The sequence below is a fragment of the Nymphaea colorata genome, chromosome 2 (genome assembly GCF_008831285.2).
Source record: "Nymphaea colorata isolate Beijing-Zhang1983 chromosome 2, ASM883128v2, whole genome shotgun sequence".
Taxonomy (NCBI): Eukaryota; Viridiplantae; Streptophyta; class Magnoliopsida; order Nymphaeales; family Nymphaeaceae; genus Nymphaea; species Nymphaea colorata.
Window position 1 is genome coordinate 24317896 of NC_045139.1, and position 26734 is coordinate 24344629.

General features: G+C 36.3%; 1 protein-coding gene across 1 annotated transcript; it reads right to left on the minus strand.

Annotated features, from left to right (window-relative positions):
• Positions 1–2754: 2754 nt before the first annotated feature.
• LOC116247310 (F-box/WD-40 repeat-containing protein At3g52030) lies at positions 2755–26619 on the minus strand. Its single transcript, XM_031619416.2, has 10 exons — positions 26319–26619; positions 22749–23220; positions 21718–21921; positions 20457–20511; positions 18817–18915; positions 13334–13437; positions 11017–11106; positions 7961–8103; positions 3978–4062; positions 2755–3312 (listed from the first exon to the last, which is right to left on the minus strand). The coding sequence occupies exons 2-10, from the start codon at positions 22910–22912 to the stop codon at positions 2958–2960; spliced, it is 1299 nt and encodes a 432-aa protein (XP_031475276.1). The 5' UTR covers positions 22913–23220; positions 26319–26619; the 3' UTR covers positions 2755–2957.
• Between the last annotated feature and the right edge of the window lie 115 nt (positions 26620–26734).

Consider the following 26734-nt stretch of genomic DNA (forward strand, 5'->3'; position numbering starts at 1 on the left):
TATGCATTTTGCGTGGGTTTGAGACATGATTTGATATTGTTATAACTTCACTGTTACATAGATCTATAGTGCCTATGATTAATGAAGCCTTTTTCTTAAACTGATCATGGATGAAACTCGATTCACTCACCAAGGGGCTAATGAAAGTGTATTGGCAGTTTCAAGGCCCAGAAACTATAAAAAAAACTTATAGGTCTCCTCCTTTTAAATATAATTATGAAGAAAAAAACAGAAAATTATTTGTTTCGATAAATAGGACACAAAACCAAAGTACTGGAATTGAAAATTTTGATAAGGAAGTTGATTTAACTGAAAGTCATCGTGAAAAGGAGAAGCACAAATCTATAAGAGGACTATCACCTAAACAACCAGTTGAAGCTCTTCAACCATTCTTCAAAGCAAATATACAAATCACAGGAGCAATGACAACTACTACTCAAGGTATGACTCTGTGGCTTTTAGATTATGAACCATGCATATGACGCCAAATGCAAAATGTCTTTCTAAACTCAAGATGAATCAATATCCTTGCTGTGTTTTTATGGCTGATGGGATTTCTTTGAAAACTAAAAGCATTGGAGCTTTAGAAAAACAAAACCTGAATTTCAAGAAGTTCAATGTTCCATATGTAAGATGCATACCTAAACTAAATTTGAATTTGTTTCCAGTATCCCAAATTATAGATCATGATTGTAGAGTTATTTTCTTATTTAAAAAATATTTAATACATGATCTCCCATCCGAGAAGATGATTGGGAAAGGATATAAAAGAGACGACTTATATTATATGGATAATTTGATCTTTGTCAAATCTTTTTTATAGTGTCACAAAGGAAGATCATGAATCTCTTTGACACCAATGACTTGGGCACATTAGCCTAAGAAAAATGTCTTGTATTTCTTCGTTGAAGAAATTTTGTAATAAAAAACTTTCTTATAATGAATGTATTCACAGAAAATGAAGTTCCTACCTTTTGAAAATAGAACCTTTGTAAGCACAACTCTTTTTAATACATTCCTTTGGATATATGGGGTCTACTTCCAGTTATATCTAAGGGTAGGTATTCATATAATGTGATATTTATTAATGACTTCACAAGATATGTTCCAATATATTTTTAAAGAAAGATATGTTCCAATCTATTTTTAAAGACAAAAATTAATTTGAAAGTAATATCAAAACTTTTAAGACTAGTGCAGGAGAAAAATGGCTTTCAAATCTATTTCAAAATTACTTAAAAGAAAACACACTTATTTATCGAAAATCCTGCCGAAAGATGCTTAAACAAAATGGAATATTTGAAAGAAAACATTGTCATATTATTGAAACAGCTAGAACTTTTTTTATCTCAAAAGAAGTACACAAAAATTTTGGCTGAGGCAGTTCTAACTTAAGCTTGCTTAATCAATAGAATGCCTTTAAAAATTCCAGATGACATTTCTTCTTTTCAAAAATTTAAAATATTGGATCCAATTACAATAGATTAAAAGTGTTTGGTTGCAAATATTTTATTCTTAACAAACAAAGTGATAAACTTTCCCCTAAAGTCATAAAATGGTTTTTTAGAATATTATGCAAGTCAAAAGGTTATCAACTATATGTTTCTTGAATAAAAAAAAGGTTTCAAAAATAATTTTCTAAACATGATTCATATTATACCTTTTCGCACAAATTGCTTCCATGTAATATAAATACCCATAAGGATGATCAAGATAGTTATAATGATTTTGATGGGAAATTGATTATGTTGATCAAAGTAAAAACTAATATTGAACATACAAAAGAAATAATCTCCTACCACAGACATTCCACTAGAGAAGGTTCTCAAAATTATATGAATATGTAACCATATAGAAGATCTGAAAGACATCCACTGTCTGCTGTCAACTTTGTAAACAAGTTTGGACTTACTGATGACATGATTGTAGAAACACTTGAAGGTGTAGGTGTGAAGAAAATTAATGATGGTGAACTTCTTGAAAATCCGACAACCTGTTGGTACTTTATTTTACTTGATTGACCATTACTTGGCTTGACATAGTTCATGATATACATGTTGCTAGTCAATTTCAGTGTGCCCCGATAGATGGGAGCTGAACATGAGAATTGTTTGGTATCTAAAGAACACAATTAATAAAGGAGTCTTCTTATCTTCATCATCATCTCTAAAATTGATTGCTTAACCTGATGTTGATTAGGGGATAGATTCCAATGACAAATACTCTATTACTGGGTTTTGTACTTTCTTAAGTTCTTGTTTGATACTTACATTCCTGCTGGCATGACATTGGTTGTGGAGAGGCCAAATAGCAGTTTGAATAGGAAACCGGATGGCTGTAGTAACAAAATGCTCGTGCTGCAAATCAGGAAGCGTGAAAAAGCAAATAGTTGTCCATATCTTGTTGTTGGTTGACTTGGTTCCTTAAGATACTCAAGGAACATGTATGCAAGACATGACTTCTGAACCTGAGAGCCTTGGATTTCATGCACCCATCGGAGTTATTTGAAATTAAATGATTTCATTAATGTAATTTGTGAATGTTCATGTTTAATACAATTCCACGTTTTATCGTGTCTTCAATTTTTTTTTAAACGTATGGTGCGATTAATGTGTAATTGTAATCTATGCCGTTTTGTTGCCATGCAGAGATGCTTGAAAAAGACAGCCCACATGATTTCCTTCCACACCAAACGAGCTGTTAGGAAGGGGCCGCATGCTCATAATGACCTTGCTAAAGAAGGAAAAGCTGCAGTACAAGAAAAGTATGTATCCTGATTTATCTCATACAGATTGGAGATTCTGTTCAAATGCTGCAGCAAGAGAAAAGCATGTAAATCCTTGGTCAGGATAAGGATCAGCACCATAGTCAATCTTATGAATATAAAAAATACAGGGGAGAGTTTGTCTCGAATGCACAATGCCCTCAACTATATGCTGAATCAAGCAAAGAGGTGGCTACGAATGAAATTTCCACATCATGATATATTTGTCGTTGTGAGCAGTGATCACCTTTTCCATGCCCACAGCAAGACTAGTTATGGGAGGCCTGAATTTTTTAGGAATTACATCTATTCGCGAGTCTTGAGAGAGGGATCTTACATTCCTCTGAACCAAGCCACTAGAAAAAGTTGATCTATTGATGACACCTCCGGGAACATAGCTGGAGAGCACATCACCTGTGTTGGGATCCATAATGCGTAGAACACCATCAATGCCACCCACAGCCAGTGACGATGTGTCATTCAACAGATGATGCATGGAATACAGGACATTTGGGCTTGCACGAGTCTCCCAGAATGGCTTCAAAGTCCTGTACAGGCCAAAACAATGAACGCTACATGTGGCTCCATAATCCAGAAACCCTTTGAACGAACAAACAAGCATGAGAAAAATTTGATGATGCAAGAAAATAACATGGAACAACAAAAAAGTGCTTTACATGGACACTCTTGTAAGCATGTGTTGCTGCTAGCTCCTTGTTAACCATTACATTCAATTGTGCTTGCCTTACTTTCTCATTAAGAAAAAAGGTTGTAAGAGAAATTTCAGATTTTGACATTTTTGCAAAGAAATTACTATCAATTCTTCCAAAAGTTCGAATGAATCTACTTTAGGAAACATCCTATAAAAAACAGTAGTCTCTTGCCTGCTACCGATAATGATCCAGTTGCCAAAGGGGGAAAAAATACAGACAAATTATGGATATTGAATGAATCAAAACGGTGAATATACTTTATATTCAAGCAGTAGATTTTGTTGAGGCTTTCATCTTGTCTTTCTGAACATAGTGAACACAAATGACAATATTGAAATACTGTAGGTTCAGCACACATGGTGATCACATGAGAGTGTCAAGAATGCAGACGATAGACTCACAGAAAGGCATCAATCAGCAGATCAGAAAAACCATAAAGCTAATGCATTTAGATGATATTACAACAATTGCTATCCCATGATATATGGGTGTAAGCCAACCTGAGATCCCAACAGTGAGCAAACCCAGAGGTCGAACCAGCAAAAACATAGTAAGAGCCCTGATTAAAACATAAGCTTGAGATTCCTGATAAACCAAAAAACAGTCAGTCAGTGAGCTGAGTCCAAAACCAAGTGTTACCAGATTGATTTATCCAATTTAAACTGTGAAAAAAGCAATCAACCATCGACATTAAACATCAATCAGCAATGACACACCTTTCTCAGGTTAAAATCTCAAAATACCAAGAAGAAAATGAGTCACTTCTGTTATAAGATGTGTTTCGTATCTGGATCAAATTCTGTCCAGGTCCACACATGTAATACAATATGATCGACTCATATTTTAATTATTCTGTTATCTCAGGGACTTTGAAGTCCATCAAAATGCTTTATCTTATATGGAGAAAATTAGGGCAGAGTGTTGCCTCACCTCTCTATTTTCCGTGCTGGCCTTTCCAAGAACTTACTGGAAATCTTTCATGGTATCAAAGCCAGGTTGCAGATTTCTCCCAGAAAGGTATGCCTAGAGCGATTTTGAAAAAAAAAAAACAACAACAACAACGGTTCTTCCAGTTAGAAAGTCTATTCTTCTCCTTTCTCTACATATTACTGCATCAGACCTCTTCCTTCCTCATATTCTGCTCCTCTTGAACAGTTTTATTTATATTCCACCATTGACTTTTTCTGAACTGAAATCATCACATATCATATTATTGAATTTTTGGTTGTCATGCCCGAGATCTTAAACTTCAACTCTCATGTCAGTTTTGGATTTTTTATTTCCCTTGTCTGGATTGTATAATTTCATTCAGAATCTGATCTTGTTTTTATTCAGTCTCTTTCTGTTACAAATATTCATACTGCGCCAGATGTAGGACATTTCTCAATGTTGAATCAACATCCTTTCTGATTTCAACCTGGCCTTCAAACTGTTCTGAATCATTTTCTATTTTGTTTTCCCTTAGGCCCTGTTTGATGCACAGGAAAAATCCTGTGCATCGGGTAAAATTCGTATGGCTGAGGGAAATTTATCCCGGTGAGCAGTGTGTGCATCAAACATCAAAAATTTTCACAAGGAAAATGTGTACGGCGAGGGTAAAATTAACCAGCAAAAAAATCCGACCTCCTAACCGCGGACTTTTTACCGCGGGGAATTTCACCCGCAACGCTGCGTCTCCTCTCTCGCTCCCTCTCCTTCCTCTCCTCTCTCGCTCTCTCGTTCCTCTACGCCGATCATCGCTGCAGCTATTGAGCTCCACCACCACATTCCGGCCGCGAAAAGAACCACCACAGAATCTCCAAGAACCACCATCACAAGGTAGTCTCTCTGTTCTCTGCTCTCTCTCTCTCTCTCTGTCTTTTGGGGAAACCGAACAATCGCCGCCTCTTCTCTTTCCCATCGGCAGGCTCTCCCTCCCTACTTCTTCCTCCCACCGGTTTTAGATTTCAACTTCATCGTGCGGCGATGGCATCTTTGCTCCCTTGTTTTAGCGTGAGGAAGGAGGAGTTCAGTGTATGATTAACACACGCAGTTAAACGCACGGCAACAGACTGAAAGGGTTGGGGCCAAATATCTCCACATTGGTTCTTGTTTTTTGAGATTGTTGCATGTTGGGAGCTATCCAAGAGTGCAAACAAGTTCAGCGATGTCAATCCACAATGGGTACTCATCTGCTTTTGTCCATCAAGAATTCTGAACTTTTTCGCAAAATGTGGCAGTGTCGGAGATGCAATTAATTGGGCAGTAGAATTTGTTCGATTAAATGCTTGAGAGAGATGTCATCACTTGGAGCACGATAATTACCAGTTGAATAGTGAATGGGCAAACTCATGTGGGTAATTCTCTAGTGGAATTCCATAATTTCTGGCTTATTTTATACTGACCGCTATATTTGAGCATTTCAACAGGAAAGCGTTTTTGTTCTTTTTCGTTGTGTTTATATTGTATTGCAATCCAAATGCCCTGAGATTCCTTTGTTGTGAATTTGTGTCTCTGCAAGAAATAGCAGTTATTATTGTAAGGAATGAAGCTAGGAATTGCAACGATCAAATTTCTTGTTTGCACAATTTTTGTCTGTGCTGCATGCAAATAGAGTGAGACATTGCCATGGACAAATATATGTGCAATTCAGACATTTCCAACAATATGTTTTGCTGTTAGTTGAAGTGGAAGCATTGAAATTGCAACTAGGTATGAAGTATGCTTAGGTGTAAACCTCAACATTTTATTGTTTTGGAAGATCATTTTCCAATTTGTTCTCACGGAATTTGAAGGGAAATAAAAAAAAAAACAACTACTACTAGCAGTCCTGAAAAGTCTTTCATATATTTCACCCTCTGCATCAAACAGGGTTAATTTTACCCTGCAAAAAACTACCCTGTAATCAAACAGGGCCTCAAATTGGAAGAGGGAGAAATTTCATCCTGTAAATTTTTCCAGAAAAATTTACCATAGTAAATTTACCACGTCAAATTCTTCCCTGCCATCAAACGGGGCCTTAATGTACTATAAGATACAATCCAAATCAGAAATCTGTCCCGCAGGAAACTATTTTACCTTAATATACAACCAATAAATATATTCGCATCATATTTATGTTCCAAATCCAATCACAGAAATTAGATTGTGTTTCCAGAACTGCTTGAAGAGATTGTTTTGTAGCACCAATCAGAAAACAAAAGGGGAACCTGAAATTTCTTGCTGCATCTATCCGATTGAATTATTTTTCTCTTGTTTTTTTCTCCCCTTTTTAAATCAATGGACTCTACCTACATTGGGCAGAGAAATTTTCTGTTGCTTGTTACATCACCACAAAATGAGGGTGACTGTAAAACTGGCCAATATTTAGTGAAGCAACAATTGCTTGGCAAACTTTCCAATATGATTAGTGTAACCAATTAAATCCAATAAAGAATATGAAGTGATGACCTTTGGAAATTGTATTCTCGATGTACCAGGTGATACAAATTAGTACACCAATGTTCATGGTAGTCAGGATATATTAAAATTGGCCTGCAACATGAACAACCTGTATGATATCTTGCGACATAAGTGTAAGGTAAGAAATGCTTCGTTTAACTGCCCATACCTTGTAAGATGTTCCATAAATTTTGCATTATTGATGCTCATCTTCATTCAAAGAACCTCTAATATTCCCAAAATGTTATCATTTGTTATGTCTGATCTTTCAATGTCACTAGATGCAAATTTAGGAGAGAGAAAAAATCCATAATTGAGAGTAACCAACTTCAATTCCAATTCATAAATCCAACATAATGACATTTCAAATTCCTTTTCAAGCAAACTTCTAACTTGTTTAAAAGTCATTCTTGTAACTCCCAATAACAATCACATCATCAACATAAAAGAGAAGAACAAGAATGATAAAATTAGCATCTTCTGTGAAAAGAGCAGTATTAATGAAGTATGATTTGAAACCAAGATCAATCATATGACTTTGCTAAAACGATCATACAAGTCTTAGGAGGTTGTTTAAGCCCCATAAAGCCTGTCCTGGTTGAAGAGCCTTTCCATGTGGAATGTTCATTCCTAGGAGAGGATCCATGTAAGATCACCATTTAGAAAAACATTTTGACATCCATTTGAAGCAATGACCATTTCCTAATAGTAGTGACAGAAATCAAAGCCCTCAAAGTTGTTATACGGGTTATAGGAACAACAAGTTTCAACATAATTAATTCTATGTTCTTGAAAATAATCTTTAGCAAAAGTTTCATCATATTTGAAACAATGACCATTTCCCATATGGAAAGCAAGATGTCCACCATGAAGGGTTATATCACATTATATCCATGTGAAATAGATGATAGGAATTTCATGATAGGAGCCAAATACTTGTTCAGCTTCACAAAGTCCAAGGCATGGATGAACAGAAGAGAAGAATTCCAAGACTCTTCATGGCACATATTTACTCAATGATGAACAACATTTACAAGTAGCACACAGAAAAGAAATGGTTCACCTGTTGGTGAAGTAGAGGTCTTTAAAGAAGCAACATTTTGTTCAGATGAAAGATCGGCCACAGTGATGCTTCCAAGTGAAGAACCACTAATGATAAATTGATGATCAGAAAGAGATAAACATGTAATTGGACCAGCATGCATCCTGCATAACATGTAAAGTAACAAAATAAGGATACTTCGATGAATTGGAACTTAGAACCATAAAATGATCCACAGATAACTTTTCCTTCATTGACCACCAAAGATTAGCATACTCAACTGAAAATGGCAAACTATAGTCCTCCATATAGGCACAGAGCCCATTAATTAAGTAGTTGATTACCTCCTCTATTTATAGGTATTCAGATCAACATCCATTTTTAAACTCTAAAAGAAATTTATGCAATCCCTCTGCAAGTAATGTTCCTTTACATAAAATATCTGGTATATTCTTCTTCAAACAGATGTCATACTGGTGTACACTGTAATGCTGGGCTATGATGCAATTGTAATTTGGTCTCTATTCTATGTTTTTTTCAAGTGTCTCACCCAATTGATTAAAAAAATGGACATATTTATTATGCGAAAATTCCCCTATGACATTGGATTATGGATGTATTTACTTTGTCTTCCATCTGACCATCTTGGGAATCAACATCAACAAACTTGTTTATTTGTTCAGTTCAAACTTCAAACACAGAATGACACTTACCAACATTAGGGTGACAGGTTATTAAGTGCTCATTTTTTTAGTATAAAAGGACACTTAACATAGAGCATATTAAAAACAGAAGGCAAATAATCATTGTTCTCACATTTAACATTTCGATGACAAATCACTGCATGCATTTTATTATTCAAATTGAGTTTTGGAATTGGTTTTAACTGTAGCTATCGGAACTTATTATACTACAAAGGAATTGAGGTGCCAAGAACTGGAACTAATCCATTTGTAATCTTGAGTACGTCTCTGGGAAATTTTGATTCCTTGGAAATGTTAAATTTTCATGGTTGCATATACCGACTTATACATGCATTCTGGATCCATATGTTCAAAATATACCCTCAAATATCATGACATTTTAAAACATACCGCATTATTATTTGAAAATTTGTCTGGTAATGTTAAAGATAATATACCATGTTATATGAAGAAAACTGAAGATTTTATGCATCACAAAATTATAAAAAAAAAGAACAATTTTTTTATTGTTTCATTGCCTATTTTGCCTTCCCCTGTTTATTTTTTTAAGAACCTCTCCAATGGATTGTTTATGTTTGAATAGAAACATAAAGTATTTCATTATTTTTTACTTTCCTTCACAAATTTATTTTTTCTTAAGAGCCCTAATTTTCATAAAAAAAATTCTGAGAAGTTGCACTTTTCTAACTGAAAAGAACCTTGTCAACAAATTGCGTTGAATTATATTTGTGGCTATGATTTAAAAATCAAAATTTTCCTCAATTTTTTGAGAAACCAAGCTTAGGCCTATCAAAATCCCCAAACAGATTCCTGCCTATATTTCCTACTCACTTCGTATGAATTCTCTAAAAACTATTAAATGACTTACCAACCATGATTCCCATACTGTTTCCTAACTCTTTCCCTTTTCATGTTTTTTTTAACCTATAGCTTCAACAATTGCACAATCATAAGAAAGACCAAAATTGATAAGATGAGCAATTAAGTTGTCGCCTGGCATTTCATTGCAACTGAACTGTGGCTTGACTTCCTCAGCAGGCAACAAAGACTAGAGGTTACAAACTTATCAACATGTGAACATGCACATATCAGCCACACCTTGGGATACTGCAAGGTTTTCTATACATATGCATACTTAAATGATGCATACCCTGCAAACAGCAAGACCATCAATAATCTGAATTGCTGAGCTGAATTAAGTCCACGTTGCTTCGCATTGGATGGGATAATTATTGATAATATAGAACAGATTACGCTGCGAGAAGTTTAAAATACCCCTAAGTAGAGACAACTGGATCAAATCCAAACTCAAAGCACCAAATATATTAAGTTTTAACAGCACAAGTTGAGCATGCTTTCATGCCATGCCCGACTTGCCTTTAAGAATAAAAAATATCCTTATCACCAACCCCTTGGTGAATAAACCCACTAGTTCATTTTTGCCTCAATGTTGGGTTCCAGCTCTCAGTTTCAATCTTTTGCTTGATGAAGTGTTGAATGTGTTTTGGCCTTCTATCTTAAGAAAAACATTCAAATATTCAAAAAGTAACAAAACAATGAATAATATGTGATATGTGGCACCACTACAGCAGCCGATGAATTGGGTCAATTTTCCACCTACTCGATTCAACAGCTGATTCAACCTGACTTTTACAACATTGACCCAACCTACTATGCCAAAATTGGCATTATTTCTCAAAGTATCTACATAAGCAGAGAGTTCTCAGAAAATGAGTTAAAGGCAAAGAAAGACATCTTCACAAAAAAATATTGTTGAAGATGTAAACGTTTACACACTGCTCCCCTTCAAACATATGTTATCTTCATGCAAAGATCCTTCCCATATATAGGAGTGAAAACAATGCAAGTGTTAGTTCCACTGACACACGAAAAAAAAAAATCCTTAATTATAGCGCAATGGACATTAAGGAGTTCGATGGATTTAGACACAAAAATAGGAATAAAAACGTCTCCAATATGTGCGATAGGACCATTTTCAGTCATAACATTGTTTTCCCTGTAATAGGTATTCAATTTTGGAAATATATGTCCATCCCCAATGAGGTGAGTAGCTGCATCCAGGTCAATATATCAAATCCCCCTATCATTCTGTTTCAAATTAAAAGAATTTAAGGAAGTAAGCAGAGAATCCAAGTCTTCCAAGGTCATTTCCCATCCAACTTGTGGTTGGCTTATATTTTGGCTCCACATGGACCATGGAAAGAAGATAAAACCAATGAGTCTTCTAGGACTTATCATAGCATGATGGCAGATTACAAGAGCATATACACAAACCCATAGATAATTGGATAGCCAACCAAGGATCTTAAGTTCCCTCACTTGTAATGACAGATATTGAGTAGAAAAGCAAACCTAATAATCTGAGAACAAGCTCTACTATACATATCATAGACACGGACAGTTCCATCCCCACATCCAATGACCGCCTCTGGATCCATGTAACTACAACCAGAAATAGCCACGAATCAATCTAGGATACAGAAGAACTTTAGCAATCTATCATAAAAAACACAAACAAAGATGAATCGTAAAGATAGATGAGAATGCAAATGCCCCTAACAAACAAGTAATCAAAAGAACTTTTATAATTGCAGATAAACAAGGTAAACAAAATATTTGAGCCCAAGCATCCATACCTTGATTGGTCAAGCACCTAAGGTACCACTCATACCTAAACATGTACTATAACCCTCTGTTCGGCATACATTGGCAATTTTGATTCATGGAACAATCAATGTCCATCTTATAATTCTTGGATTTAACCAGCATCTTGCCTTGAACTGAAAACAATTTTCTATACGCATGTTGCTGCACCAATTATCTTCCACGCCGGGCATTTTAAATTTGGGTAACACATCACAAGTATACTTCTCCTAAGATAACCTGATGCAATCACTTCATCTGTCTAGCTGTTAAGGAAGAATATCACATTCTTGTCCTTTATTTTGAAATTGCTCATGTAAGACAGTAGGAATTCCCCTGTTTTTGCATCATCATCTTGAGGCTCCTTATCACAGTGATATTATTCGCATAACACTGTGATAATGACACTTCAACCTTTGCTAAGAAATGAATAATGAGTTACAGAGATGTTGTACGTTCATCTTTCTTAGTGGAACTTAATATTATAAAGCAACATTCTTAAAATAAAGCATGTTCAACTCCATATATAACTCTGCACGACTCAAGCACAAACTTCTTGAATTACATTCAAAGGAAGGCATCAGATATTCAATAAACACCTCTTTCTAGTCATTTTCCATGCAGAAATGTACTATTAGTATCTAACTGAAAACAGCTCACTTTCATGTTCACTTGTCTGACAAGACATACACGGTTTTAAAAAATAGCCACTTCTAACACCAAACATTTTCACAAGGATCAAAATTGGACAAAGGTCATTTCATGACCAAATCATAATGCTGACCTTTTACCATTCGTTGCATATTTCAACCTTGAACAGTTTTTATTAAAGCTATGTATTTTGTTTATTCCTACGGACTTCCCACTAACTGGTTTTACAAAATTATAGTCCACATAACATTCATGATTCAAATAGATCACATCTCTTTCTTTTACTCCTGCTGCATCTTTGTCTTCAACTATTTTCATATAATTCACCAGTTCTTTCATTTCGCAGACTGCAGTTATATTGGTCTTCACTCTTCACATTTATTAAAATTTTTATAGAGTAAAATCTTTTCTCTTGGATGTCTTATCACTGTTTGAATTCAATTTATTGAAGGATAACCAAAAATAAACTACAAATCAATGAAAAAAACGCATGATAAAAGTATCAGATACGGTTATAATTGGCATGGAACTGGTTTGAGGAATTCTCATTCCCAATCCAATTCAGAAGAAGCTCTGATTTATTTAGCTGTCCTAGATATGACATGTTTGTAACCCTAATATCAGATTATGAAGAATGCGAATTGGAACCTATATAGAGTCATAGACATTTGCATAAGTTGAAGAAGCTTGATCAATTAAAATACAAATAATTCATATACCCTCACATAAGAAGTGACTGTGTTTCAGGAGCAAGAAGATAACAAGCACGACCCCATGTTGCAGAAGGGAAGAAAGCAACAAAGTTTTAATATCACATTTATATGAACTAGGCATATAGAACGGTGCTGAACTAGAAGAGTAGTAGAACTGCGGAACTACTGAACATGTGAATACAGTAAAAAAAGCAACTATTCACGCAAGACTTCTAAGTGTTCAAGGAACTAAAAGTTACATAAAGAAGGACAACAGACAGTCAGTAAAGAAAATCTAGTTGTTGACAAGTAAATATGGATGAATAGACTTATGATTGATTGAATAAATATATGTTGTCCTCTTTGTCAAACTAGGGAAATCCAATCACAAGAGATATCCAAATGGATGAACAGGAGATCCAGTGCACATAAGAACTATCAAGTAAACAACAAGGCATGACAGAGAAATTAGTAATTTAGCTTTTTATACGATAATAATCAAAACTAATTCCATCATATATCCCCTATGTTTTCTCCTTAGTTGCAATGAATAATGCATACTACTTTCAAGGTGAAAAAAGAAACCTAGTTACAAATTAAATTGAAACCATTATCAGGAATTGACAGGGGAGCACGTCAAAGGTACTCAGTTATGCGCAAACAATAAGCATCACATCACAAACCGCATACAGTAACCACGACTAAATTGTCCTTTAGATGAGACCAGGATGCTTTGCTTTCCATGACGCCTCCAAATGTATATCTGGTTTCCCACAAGACCAACAATCTATGGGAATAAAAGGAAAAGAGAGAAACATGTTAAAGGTAAGGATAGACACCTCCAAAATACATTGTTCACATAAAGGAACACAAACAATGAGTGGTTGGTCAACATGAACATAAAAAAGAAACCTACTTGCATTGGTTCTCCCAATTAATATTTCCTAATTCACCATAACAAGATTATTATTTCAAAAAGAAAAGAAAAACAAAAAAAGACGCTATTGACTTTGAACAGGTATCATCGGAGATAACCAAATTAAAAGTAAAAAAAGGTAACTTATAAATAAATTTCCATTATGTCAATTTCCACCAATAATGCTCATCAGCCTTGCCACAACCTACCAGCTGCATACTACCTGTCGTCACTTTCTGTGGTAAATATGTTCCAAGTTATGGAAAAACAATAAGATGTACACAAATCCACTTTACACTTGAACCTCAAGACAAGCAATTGTACTGCCTGTAGACACCCAAAATTTCACCTCAAATCTGGAAATATGGACAATCTCAATTAAAATTATGAAAGTACACAGTACACACACAACACATGTGTGTGTGTGTGTATTTTTATATATATTATATATGCACAGGACATATTAATGCAGCTATGTGACGTAGTTGGACAACCACCTACCAACTATTAATGTCCTTGACGTCTCGACACCTTCAAGAAATTTTATGTTTTAAAATACAACTGTACCCATGTTGCCATACCCACATACCGACACACGTACTTAGACAAAGAACCCGTACCGGTGTAAGTTAGAGTAGAGTTCTTTTGAAGGTGAAACCCTAAAAGTTTGTTGCGTAGCGCATGAAAACCTTCACAAACACAAATGCCACCCCTGTTGTGTCTAATTCTCAGTTTTATCTATAACTAGACCTCTTGCATCCATAAATTTTGTCCTCCTTGTATTCCTTGCTTCATAGGATGTAGAGACTAGTCAAAATAGAGCCCCTTTGAGAAGCAAAGGCCTGCAAATTTGTTGCATACAAAGCTGTATGGAAGCAACTAGCACCTTATTGCTACTAAATTCTCTATTTCCACTATATAAATACTTGAGCATCCTTCCTGTTATAGTCATTGATTTTCTGCATCTGAAGCTAACACATTATTGGTTTAGGCTCTCTCTTGTTTCCTCCAAGCTTCCTTTCCTTTCTCTCCCCCATCCTTCCCCTTCACTCTTTTAACATCACTATCTCATAGAGCTCTAGAAGGAGGTCATGGAGCATAACCCATCAGTGGGGACGTCCACAAGTACCCCATCTTTTACCCCTTTGAATTGAAGACGAGGTGGCTTCTTCTCTATCTACCATTTTTAATATGCAGTAGCTAGGAAGCATGCATTTTTTTATTGTTCTTCATGAAAAGATGTGGTGTATGGATCTAGACTCACATCCAAATCCAACGTGTTTAATATACCAATATAAGGGTGTAATTTTAATATAAATGTGCGCGTTCTTGAAAAGGTCGGTGGCATACTAGCAATTCTTATTAAACATTGTTATGTATTTTGTCATGCAAAATCAGTGAAGTATCAATTGAGAATTAAGCATACCTAATTTGTTTGAGGCTACCATCTTGCTGCTGGAAGTGCATCTAGATTCTAGACATCATCGATCTCACATGGTACAGGAGTGCCCTTAGGTTATGGGACAGCTTTGTTTCCAAGGGAGTGGCCTGGGAGATTCTTATTTCGCAGGTTAAGTACCTTGTCTGTTTATCTCCATCTCTCTCGTCTTAATCTTCCTCGTCTTATTCAATCTTTTTTTTTTATCAATCCACCTGCTATCAAACCCTGAAACCACTATTACCTTAAATCCTCTATCATTGAAGTTAAAAACCCCAATTTCCATTTGGGGGTCGTCTATATTTGTCAATATGTCTGATACTGCCTAGATAATCTGGTCTCGGATTAAACATCTCTCATGTCTTGTCTTCTCTGTGGAGATATATTGTTATGATTTGTTACACTCTGTCTGCTTGAAACTCTATGGAAGAAATTTCATATTCTGTTTCTCAATCTATTCTTATTGTCGTCTCCCTAAATTCTCATCTTTCTCAACCATTTGTAACCTTACACATCATGCAGCAATGTTTGTGTATGGAATACATATTGGTTGACATTGCTGCCATAACAATCTTTTATTTTCGCCATAACAGCCCCTTAGTTTCTGACTTCAGCCAGGGATTGCATTGAATCTCCTCACATAACTTCGACTGGTAGAATTGAAAGTCATAGAAAGGAACATGCTTCCTTTCAGCATTCTGTTCCTGAATCCTAGTTGAGGTCCCTCCCGAAAAAGGTCAGGACGTCCTTTCAATATTACTGCTGAAAGCTGGCTGAAATCATCTTGGCTTGCAAAATTTGACTATCTTGTTTTGCTATTGTCCTCCTCTAGTGTTCTATATCCTTTCTAAATTCTCTATCGCTTGAGTATTTCCTGTTTGCCTTTTTCCATGGATTCCTCCAATTTGCAGTCAGGTACTTGTTCATGTACTTTACCCATCAAATGTCTGAGAAACTGAACAGTACCAATTATTCGACTTGGAAGAAGCAAATCATTCCATTCACTACCTGGATGGAAGCAAGCCAACCCCACCAGAATTCATTTCACATGATATTCAAGATGAGAGAGTCAAAAGAGAAAACTTTCAGTGGCAAAACGGCAGCTTCAAACAGATTAGGTGTGCCTACTTTTCAACTAAGACTTTAATGATTTTACATGATAAAATACATAACATTTAATAAGAATTACAAGTATGCCACCACCCACTGCACCCATCTTAAGATTGTAAACCCATATATTAAAAACATGTTTGTATATCAAAACACAACACACTGTATCTGGATATGAGTCCAGATCCATACATGACACCTTTTCACACTTTAGAGCATCATATAGAAAGAAGGTTCAATATCTTGTCTCTTTTCCTCCCTTTCTTCATTTTGTACCTTCATACTTCCTCATGCCATCATGTAGAGAGAGGTGTTAGGCTGTTAGCATGCATCATATGCATTTCTCTTCTCTTTCCTCCAATTCTCCAACTCCAACTTAAGAAGCTTTAGGAAGAACATGCCTCCCACAATTTTACAGACTATTAGACTAAAACTAGAAATGGAAGGATCAAAGTATCCCTCTAGCTCTCTAACGATGGCCTTTAGAAGAACGGATTAAAGATATGTTTCACACACTCACGTAGAAAGCTAGCACCAAACCCTACCTTAGATATATATACTCTGCTCCACCTTCATATTCATGTTGTGCACCTCTTCCTGGCAGTATTATTGCATGCTCTTGAAGAGAATAAGCACAAGAACTAGGGCATGGAGAGTACTCCCTTAATACTTTTTCCTAAAATAGCCCTCGTGTCATGGCATATCATAATTGATAGTACACTTATCTCAAAAGTTATCACTCTCTCTTCCTTCTCTCATGCATCATGTGAACTAGGACATTTGCATGAACTCTAGTGAACGTTTGAGAAAATTTTGAGATGTACTAGACAGGTGCGGTTTTACCTGTGCATGCAGTCCTATGAAAATGAGAAAATTTTTCCTTGAAAAGGCTCACCATTCACTATTTAAAACGGAAAATTTTTGAAGGAAAAAATGTTGGCCCTGGGAGCTCCAACTTTTTCTCCTGAAATTTTTAACCTGTTGCACACACACTCCGTTTGCCTGATTTTCTATTTAAGGGTACCAAATACCCCCCCAAAATAAATCTAATGGGTAAATAGAGACTTTGGAGTACAATCAACAAATGGCCTTCACGTACGTTAGACTTCAGGATTGAAATCATGCCTCGAAGCTCTCACTTTAGCCAACATTTCATTTACCTACACCATCATGTATTCTCACTCAGTTTGCTAGATGCTATTCCTAACCTCCACTCCCACCTAAATCACATACTAAGCACTTAGTTCGTTTTGAGATATCTATTGCTTCCCTAAGGATCTGCATTCTTCCCACAATTGTCACTCTTAAGGGTCATTTTGCAAATGGAACACTTTGTGATTGTCATATGAAGGGCAGATTCATGGACACCTAGTTCAACTGCCAAAAGACCCCTTAGTCTCCTCCATGAACATAGTAATGGGCCTTGTCAGAAGAAACTACCGTTCTATCCTTGCACCTGAGGCAATTGAACTATGGATAAGAATCAAATGGATCACTTGGTCTTCTCATCAAGTTCCACTTTCTTGGCCCTATAAGGTACAGATAAAGGTTTTTTCTTCAGTATAACACTATACACATCGTCTTTGCATTCCAATGTTTAAGCATTCTCGCATTGCACTAACCTCATTTTCCATTCATAGATCATAAACATCATGACTTATAAATTGATTTAGTGGAAACTAAGAATATCTAATCAAATATGAACTAACCTCTGTATTAGCCATGACAATCTTCCTATTAAAAGCATCATCATCGGTTGAGTTACTCATAATAATAGTGTTGAAAATGGTTTGATCTTGTATAGATGGATCCCATCTCCCTTCTTTTTCCCCTTTAAAACTCATCGGAGGAAAGCTATTTATAAAAATGTTTACTTTACAAAAAGAAAGGGGTATAAGGGCAACATCAAACCCCATCACTCCATTTATTTTAACAACAAAGAATGAGACGGAGGATGGGTGGGTGGGTGGGTGAGCTTGGAAGGGGGTAGAGAGAGAGAGAGAGAGAGAGAGAGAGAGAGAGAGAGAGAAACGTGAATAGAGAAAGTAAGGAGAAAGGAGGAAGAAGAAAAAGGTGTAACGTTGATTAGAGTGTTAGTGCTAATCTAAAGTATCTGGCAGGGCTGTGTTTTTTTATTTGTTTCTGCAGGGTAAGGGTGAGAATGAAAATATATTGGAATGCATGCTGATCTGAGAGGAGCTCGGCTGGATTAAGAAGTGTTTGGAGATGCGTCCCCAGGTTGTTGATGAGGACTGTTTTTTCCATTTCTTTTAGTGAGGACATTAGGATGTGATTCTTTGGACTGTATTCATTATCCATTCCAGTTTTGAACATTCAATTGGTTGATTGTGGCATTTATTCTTTTCCCTATTTAATATATTTTTTTTCAAGACAATAAAAGAATAACACGTTGTACAGAATGCTCTGTTAAAATCCTGTTCCTTGAGTTCAACCAAGTCTCAGACTTTGCATGATCCAGTTAAATATATCTTCAGTATAAAGTTTCACTTTTTTTCATTGAAAATATTTGATTTAAAATTCTTTCTCCATTAATACTTATATCAGCTTCACTTTTGATGTGTCCTTTTCTTCTCGTTCCTCCAGTTTGAAGTTGTGTATACAAGTGAAGTTACTAGGGTCATTGTCATTGTCCACGCAAAAACATTCAATATTTGACAAAAATATTGGTCATAACATGGTACCTTGCTTTCATCAAAATCAAAGTCAACTAGTTCAGCCACACCTGGGACAGAATATTCTCCTATGCATCTATAGCTCCTTGAAGACCACATGCGCAGTACCTAATATCAATTTGAAGATGCATCAGAAACTGAGTGACATATCCAAGATATGGCTTCAATTTAAAATACATGCCGTTCTTAGTCCAGAGAAAAAATATTAGTGGAAAATATGGACATACAACTTAAACTGTACAAGGCATCAATCTTCTTCACAAATACATGATAAAGAAGTGGCACATGCTTTATCCATTTGACAAATGAAGCAATTACTCCTATAGAGTAAGCAACTTAATGAGCTAAAACTACAGTCCGGTCGGACAACACCTATGACATAATTGAACAAAGATAGACAGGATTTTGATTCCATTCAAATCATTGAAGCAACTCTGCATCTTTGATAAGAGGTATGTTAGAAGTAGAAGTGCAAACAGATGTTTTTGCTACAGCCAGACGTAATCAAGTTTTACAGTTTCTATCCATAGAAAAAATGGATATGTCAGTTGTAAGTTGCAACAAGGCATGTAATACTTGTGTTTCTTGTACACAATGATAGATGGCATCACAATGCCAAAATGTTTCACTCATGAATGACTATAACAATATAGTACAAGCATCATAATGGTGGCTTCATTTCATGTTTCTGAGGTAAGTCTCCAAGGTCATTAATCAAGAAGATTATACGTGTGTGTGTGTGTGTTTTGCCATCAGATTTTTTTTTTTTTTACCATTTCTTCTTTGTCAAGCACCACGTGAACTTTAATTGTGATCTGCACGTGATTTATATATAAAAATATTCCAAAACCATTGGGACGAACAGTAATAAATGAATAGCATATTAAATATGTAAATGGGTCATGTTATCAGTATAGAAGTCACATGCGTCTCAAACCATTTAGAAGACGCCTCAAAAGGAAAAGTCACTCACAATTCTTCATTACACTAATAGTGTATATTTGTTCATGTCTTCATGAATACTTTTCACTTTACACCAAATTTCTGACTGAACTCATCTAACAAAAGCCATAATTTTGTCAAGCTAGAATTAGGTAGACCACAAGTAGATTATACTGACAGGTGCACTGCAGGTAATGAACTCTTGACCTTTCTCAACCTGTTAGTCCGAAGTCCAACCCCCTAATCAGGTGGACGATACTTGTTGGCACAAAGCACACACTGTTTTGAGCATTAAGCCATTAATTACAAAAGTATGAATAGAAAAGCAAACGCTTAACTATTTTCCAGTTTCCAACAAATTTGAAAGGAGTAAAGGTGTAATTCATGCTCAAGTAATTTTTATTCATGCATGATAAAGCCTGAGTAGTTGGGATTATGAAGGATTACTTCAACTATTTATTCCTTTACATCTGACTTCCATGTAACAAACAACTATATCAAATCATCATTAAGGTGTATAATAGTAACTTCAAGATTACTAGGTGTGCTCAGAATTTTACACCCATGTCTTCACCAAGGCCAACGGAATAACATCCACCAAGGAAAAGCCTAATAGCATGGTAAGAAATTACAATGTGGAAAGAAAGAAAACTGTTAAGACACCGTATCAAAATCTAGAAACAACATATGAAAAAGTCGGCTCATACCTTGTCACCTACACCTGTCAAGATCATACCCATCTTCATACGACATTGGTTTATCCTGCAAAAGGAAATGAAATAAACTCAAGCAAAGAAATTTTAACCATATTAACTAGAAAGAGAAAATATTATCGATAAAGAGAAAAATAAAAAGGCCTACCACAAAAGAGAGAGCAAACAAAAGGCATGAACAAATAACATAAGGAGTACAAGACAGGTTAAAGAAACAAAACTCAACCGTTCTACAATTGATATATGCACTTGCATTAGGAATCGTGACATCAAAAATAAGGATAATGGCCACCTTCTCTCAGACATCAACTCATATAAAACAGGATAAATAGATACCACTAACACAAAGAAACATTGATCTGCAGTTCTAAACTCCTTAATGCATGTAAGCCACCTGCCCTTGCAATGCACTCTTTTAGGCGATCTCTGAGGAACTCCCAGCAAATAATCCACCTCCTCCTTGTTTTAAACTAAATAATAGAACAACTATGAACCTGACGTGCGAATTATAATGCCTCAAGATTTTTGCCCATTTTCTTCAATAGTTAAATCCTACAAAATAAATTACAGTTCATAAAACATTCAATGGAAAGTACACATTCTTCTGATTTGGAAAAGGAATTCAGATGTCAGACCACTCGAAATCTCAAGACACAAACAAGTTAACAACTCCAAATCAATTTCCCCCAAGCCAAGGTACAGATCTTCAGTATTTGCCTTGTGGATCCCAGCATCTTTGCACTCCAGTATACACATGTGAGTCTGTGACTGCACAAGACTTCATTACAGCAGAGCGGATGTTTGTTTTCACTTGGTATTTTTCAGTTATATTAGCTTAACAAACATCCCTCATTTCCACAATGAGCTCATTATCAATTGATTCACAGCATACACAACATCAAGCGAAGCACAAGAAACAAACCATTCTTGGTTTGGTGGCAGTCTTATCTTCTCTATGGCAGAAGAAAAAAAAAATTTGTTAATGTCAACGAAAAGTAATGTGGAGCTACAAGTATTGTTAACATTCAGTAAACAGACCTCTGATTTTGTTTCAGTTGATTAAGCCTGTCTTCTGCTTTATATTAAGCATTTCAAACTTTCAACATGAGGACCCACTTGGTATCTCTAAAACATCTATAAGTGCACAGTTCAAATGACAGTCTCACATCACTTATCAATTACACAGATTCAGATGTTATTCAGAATAATTATTTGAAAGGAAAAGTAAATGTAAAAAACATGGCGAAGTACTTACGCATTGGAGTGACAATCCCACTGATGGACACAAAATTTTCCATTAGTCAAGGACCTTCTATGCTGCTCCATAGCCAACTCTGCAAAGTACATATTTGGTAGGCCCCGGCACGAACTTAACCCCTCGCTGTTGCCATCCTTAACTTTGTTATAATGCTTGTAGCACAGATCTTTCCAAAGACTAGACTCCTGAATAATCCTGTGCCTGCAAGAAACATGTGGTGTTAGTTCATCAGAGACAGCAACTCATAAATGAGCCCAAAGTCCATGACACAATATAGCATCTAACAGAAGCAGTTACCTCGTCTCTAACAACGATTATCTTAGTCATCTCGAGATATTTCGTTTCAGAAAAGAAAAAGGTAAGTTTTGAAGAATATTTTAGCATCGAGGCCCATACATACTACGCTTTTCTAGTATAATAATAAGAATAATAATGATAATAACAATAATTTTTTAAAAAAAAATCAACCATGTAGACCCAGCTTAACATGTGTGTGCGTGTGTTTGCATGATATCTGACATCAGCCGAGCACATTCCACTGCTCATAAGCAATTCGTCCTCATGTCGAAGTAAAGAACAATGAGTTGACAGAATGAACACAAAAACTGAACCATTAAATCATGTCACGTCTTCAAGTAATATGAGCATCTCAGAGTTCTACATTAACTCAAAAACGTAAGTCTCTTCCGAGCAGCTTTCCATTTCAAGAACAACCCTATCGCTCCTCCGACTCAACACCAAGTTCAAACGCATAAGCATTTTCCACACGCCACGTGAAATAAAATCCTTTCAATTCGCAAATCTCGTCCTTACTCTAGAAAGCAGTATTATATTTGTACAGGGCAAGAAACTACCCCCTACCAACTTCCCAGGTTTCACAACAGGCCTCGCGATACACGATATTCCTCAAGAAACGAATATTTTGCTTAACTTTTGCCCCATCAGGAGACGCGCTTCACAAGGAATCGAAGAGATGGGGCTGGCGTGTGATATAGAAGATTGAGGTTACATAGGAAAAGTGTGTTCACCAGGACTTGCAGACAGCAGAGCAGCGGGCGAGTCCGTTGTGGTCTAGCAACGAGAAGATTTTGCAGAGGGCATCCGCGTCCAGGCGGTGGACACCCCGGCGCTGGTGGTCCCCTACGCCGAACTTCGCCTTCTGCCTTGCGCTGCAGCTTGGCCTCGCCTCCATTACTCTCCCACTCCCCCCCCCCACTATCCGATGTGCAGGAGATGTCTAGTTGATTCAGCAAACCTGAACGCTTCGTTTGCTTTTTTTTGCCCAGCGCAAGGGACGACACCATGCCAAATTCAAATACAAACCATCCATATCATTCACGACCATATATCCGCTCGGCGCTCGCCACAACTGCGGCACCGTCTGCCTCCAAATCGTCACAGTGCCAAATCTCTGCAACTAGGCAGTAAATAGGCTGCGGGCTATCTGACAAAACGGACCATGAATCGCGTGCTGTTGCTGTTGAATTGGCGGAGAATAGCCTGTCGGTAGGGAGCCAGGAATTTTTTTTATTGAAGGGCCACTTAAGCTTTCAAAAAAAATTGACATTGTTCTAAAAATAACTTTTTCATATTGTTTCTTACATAGGTTGAACTAAAATGTATGAAATTTACATGTATCAACCTCCGTTGAGGTTGTTTAAGCATTGTAAAAGAAGTGTTGTTAAATTCCGTGACGCCAAACAAATTGCTAATCTGTGAAGCGACGAGGAGCGATGCGAGCAACCGTAAGATTTAAGATCAGGGGTCGATAAAGAAATGAAAAACAATAAATAGAACTATTTAATCACAACACAGCTCATCAAGCAACCGAGCTTGTGCAAATGGGCATGCCTGACCGACTCACAATTCAATGAAGATGAATTCGTGTAGAGAAAACCAAGAACGGCTATCAATGAAATCAACAAAGTTTCGGGTGAGGTGACCGGCAAGAACATTACTGCTCGAGTACCTCGCCTCTTCCTGCCTCCTTGCCCCCAGCATCTATAGCAAATTTAGGACCTAGGTAGACTGATGATTAAACCACTCACAAGTATCCTTAATTAACCATGAAAAAATTTGTAAGCATTTTCAAAATGCCAAAATTTAGGTGTGTTTTTAATTATTTTTTATTATTTAGGTGTGTTTTAATTTTTTTCCTATAAAAAAAGGAAAAATTCGATAAAAACATTTAAATTTGAGCAACTTTTAGGGGCGTTTGGGTGACACTTCAAACCAGGTTTTGCCTCAAAAACTAAGTTTTGGAGTGTTTAGGTGTTATCAAAATTGGGTTTGAAGACAAAACCTGGTTTTCTAAAAAGGAGTGAAAAACTTGGTATCCTTTTAAGTTATACCAAAACCAGATTTTGGATGCGTCACCTAAACCAAATAAAAAAAAAAACAAATTAAAAGTTAACAAATAAGTGTTCATGTTTCTGAAAAAAATTCTTAAAAAGCTGCCTACTAACAGGAAACTTTACTTTTTAATATAAAACGGCGAAAAGTAACTTTAATAAAAAAAAAAACTACTCTTTCCTTTTCCTTGATCAGTTAAAGATAATGTCGGCTTTAAGAGGAGCTATTTATCACTTTATATGAAAATTTTATGGTTTTACGGTTTCTTTAAGAATTCATCTCAAAGTTGAGTGTTTATTCGTTGATTATTAAAAGTTGAGCTTTGATTATTTGCCCAAAACCTATCTGCCTTGTAGTTTTTTTGGACGTCAACCTAATGCATGTTTTATATTCTTCAAGTCGAGCACTGACCATAGATATACATCAACAATTGAAATGGCTGGCCGTTCAATGTAGACTATTCCCTTGACAGCAACTTGTAAAGTCACCAAACGAGTTAGATGCATTAGAGCTTCCTTCGACTATTGATCAAATTGGGTTCCGTTTAAAACCAGGAGAAGGTAATGTGCCCCATTGGTGACTCACGTGAGACGATCACATAATTTATGATATACATAACCATGGGAACGAGTGTACCTGTCGCTGTTTACAGTGCAGGAGAGTAGCACACTGGATGCTACTCAAGCATAATAGCATCCATGGGCATTCAATTTGTATCATTATACGCAAACATCATTTCAATTAGTACATTACATTAAAATATCATTTAATTATTATATTATATACACATAAATGAGTGCTCCATGCATAATTTATGCACGAACCATAGAGTGAGGAAACTTCCCTTTTCGTTGTACTTCTTCCCTTATTTTGATTCTCACTTTAATTATTTTAACGTCTGTCACAATGAATATGGTAAACCAACGGAACTTTACATTTGGTTATGCACACCAACGGAAATGTATATTCAGTCAGTACAATCCGTTCCAGTCAATGATAAAGTTCAGTTTACTCCAAATTTTAGTTGAGTCCTACAAGTGAAACAATTGGCTCGGCCGCTCGGCCAGCAGTGACACGATGAACTTCGCAGTTGGTGGAAGAGATCAACTTTTATGTCCAAGGTAATCAGCTGGGAATTGCGATATATTATACCCGAAATGGTCAAAAGCAAACGTTTGACAAGAAATGATCGTATCCAGTTGCCCTCATTTGAAGTAACCGATTCAATCTTTGCGCTTTGGTCAATGACACAAGTAGTGAAACACAGCCAGTGAGGTAAAACCAACGCACATCAAATTACTGGTTGAAAGAAACTGCTTAGAATTGCCATGTGAGAGCAACTTTTCCAAAATAAACATTGGATTCAAGTAGTGCATGTGAGCAAGTTAGGCATGTATGAGATACTTCAGCAAGTGAGATATTTCAGCAAGAAAGAAGTACTGCCACTTGTAAACCAGACATTCTACGCGTTGCAGGTATGAGAATACAATCACATTCCTTTTACCTCAAGTCTAAATGAGTCCAACCTTGGAACAAGATCTTCGCGTTTGAATGTAAGGTTTTAAGACCCGCTTTGTTTCTCATAACCTGAGCACTATAAATATATATATTTTTTCCAGTTAATAAGCACATGTTCAAAGGCTTGACAAGTGCATAAATTCCTCCATGTGCTCTCTCGTCAGCATCTTTGACATTGGTGATTGATGCATGACACCCAAGTGTATGACACACGCTGGTCAGAAGGCGATGCATATATCAAATACAGAAACAAAGAAAACTTGGTTTAACTGAGTAAGCAAGTAGTGATTTCTACTCATATCTCTAATCAAGGTGTTTGGAACATCAGCACAGGTTCGGCTTTGTTTACTTATGGAGCTGCAGCCAATCTCTATAGTTGCAGAATAGCAAACTTGGGTTTGTGGGAATCCTAGATTGGTTATAGTCTAAGGTTTTTTAGAATGTTTGGCAAGGATCCAAGCAGTGGGAATCTCCTATTTCTGATCAGTTAAATAAACGATGTGTATAGACATATTGGGTGGAAAATGACGGCCTCCTCCTGAAGTTGAGTTCACCGTCTTGGTGCAGTAGGCCATCAAGTGGTTTTGCCACATGCACCAAATTGGCAGTTTGACGAAAGCATGGACTCAAATTTAGAAGTAGAGAGAAGAAAGCCTGGCTTATGTTCCTGACATTTGCTGCTTTCAACAACTTGATCACATAAAATTGCAGACCATTTTATTTCCTACCTTAGAATAAATATTGGCTGCAAAATCAATTCATTGCTGCCCAGAACCTCCAACTCTGAGAGACAGGAAAATCTAATTTGTTAGATAACATTTATCAACACTGCTTAGACGAAATAGTACCTGCATCTGAAGAACAGCAGCATGTAACATGTAACTGAAGCAAGGACCAGCTAATTGACAATCAGGCGTCCACAAACTTCACCACAAACCACTAATGAATGTAGTCAGCTCTTAAAGCAATCAGCTGGCAAAACTAACAGCATTCAGCTGGCAAAACTAACAGCGGCCTGATAATCAGATAATCTTTAAGAAACAGAGACAATAAACTGTTATGGCAGCAATTATACTTATGATACCAATATCACAAGAATCAAAGTCAGGAAAAGATGTAACACAAATTATATTTAATTGTTCAA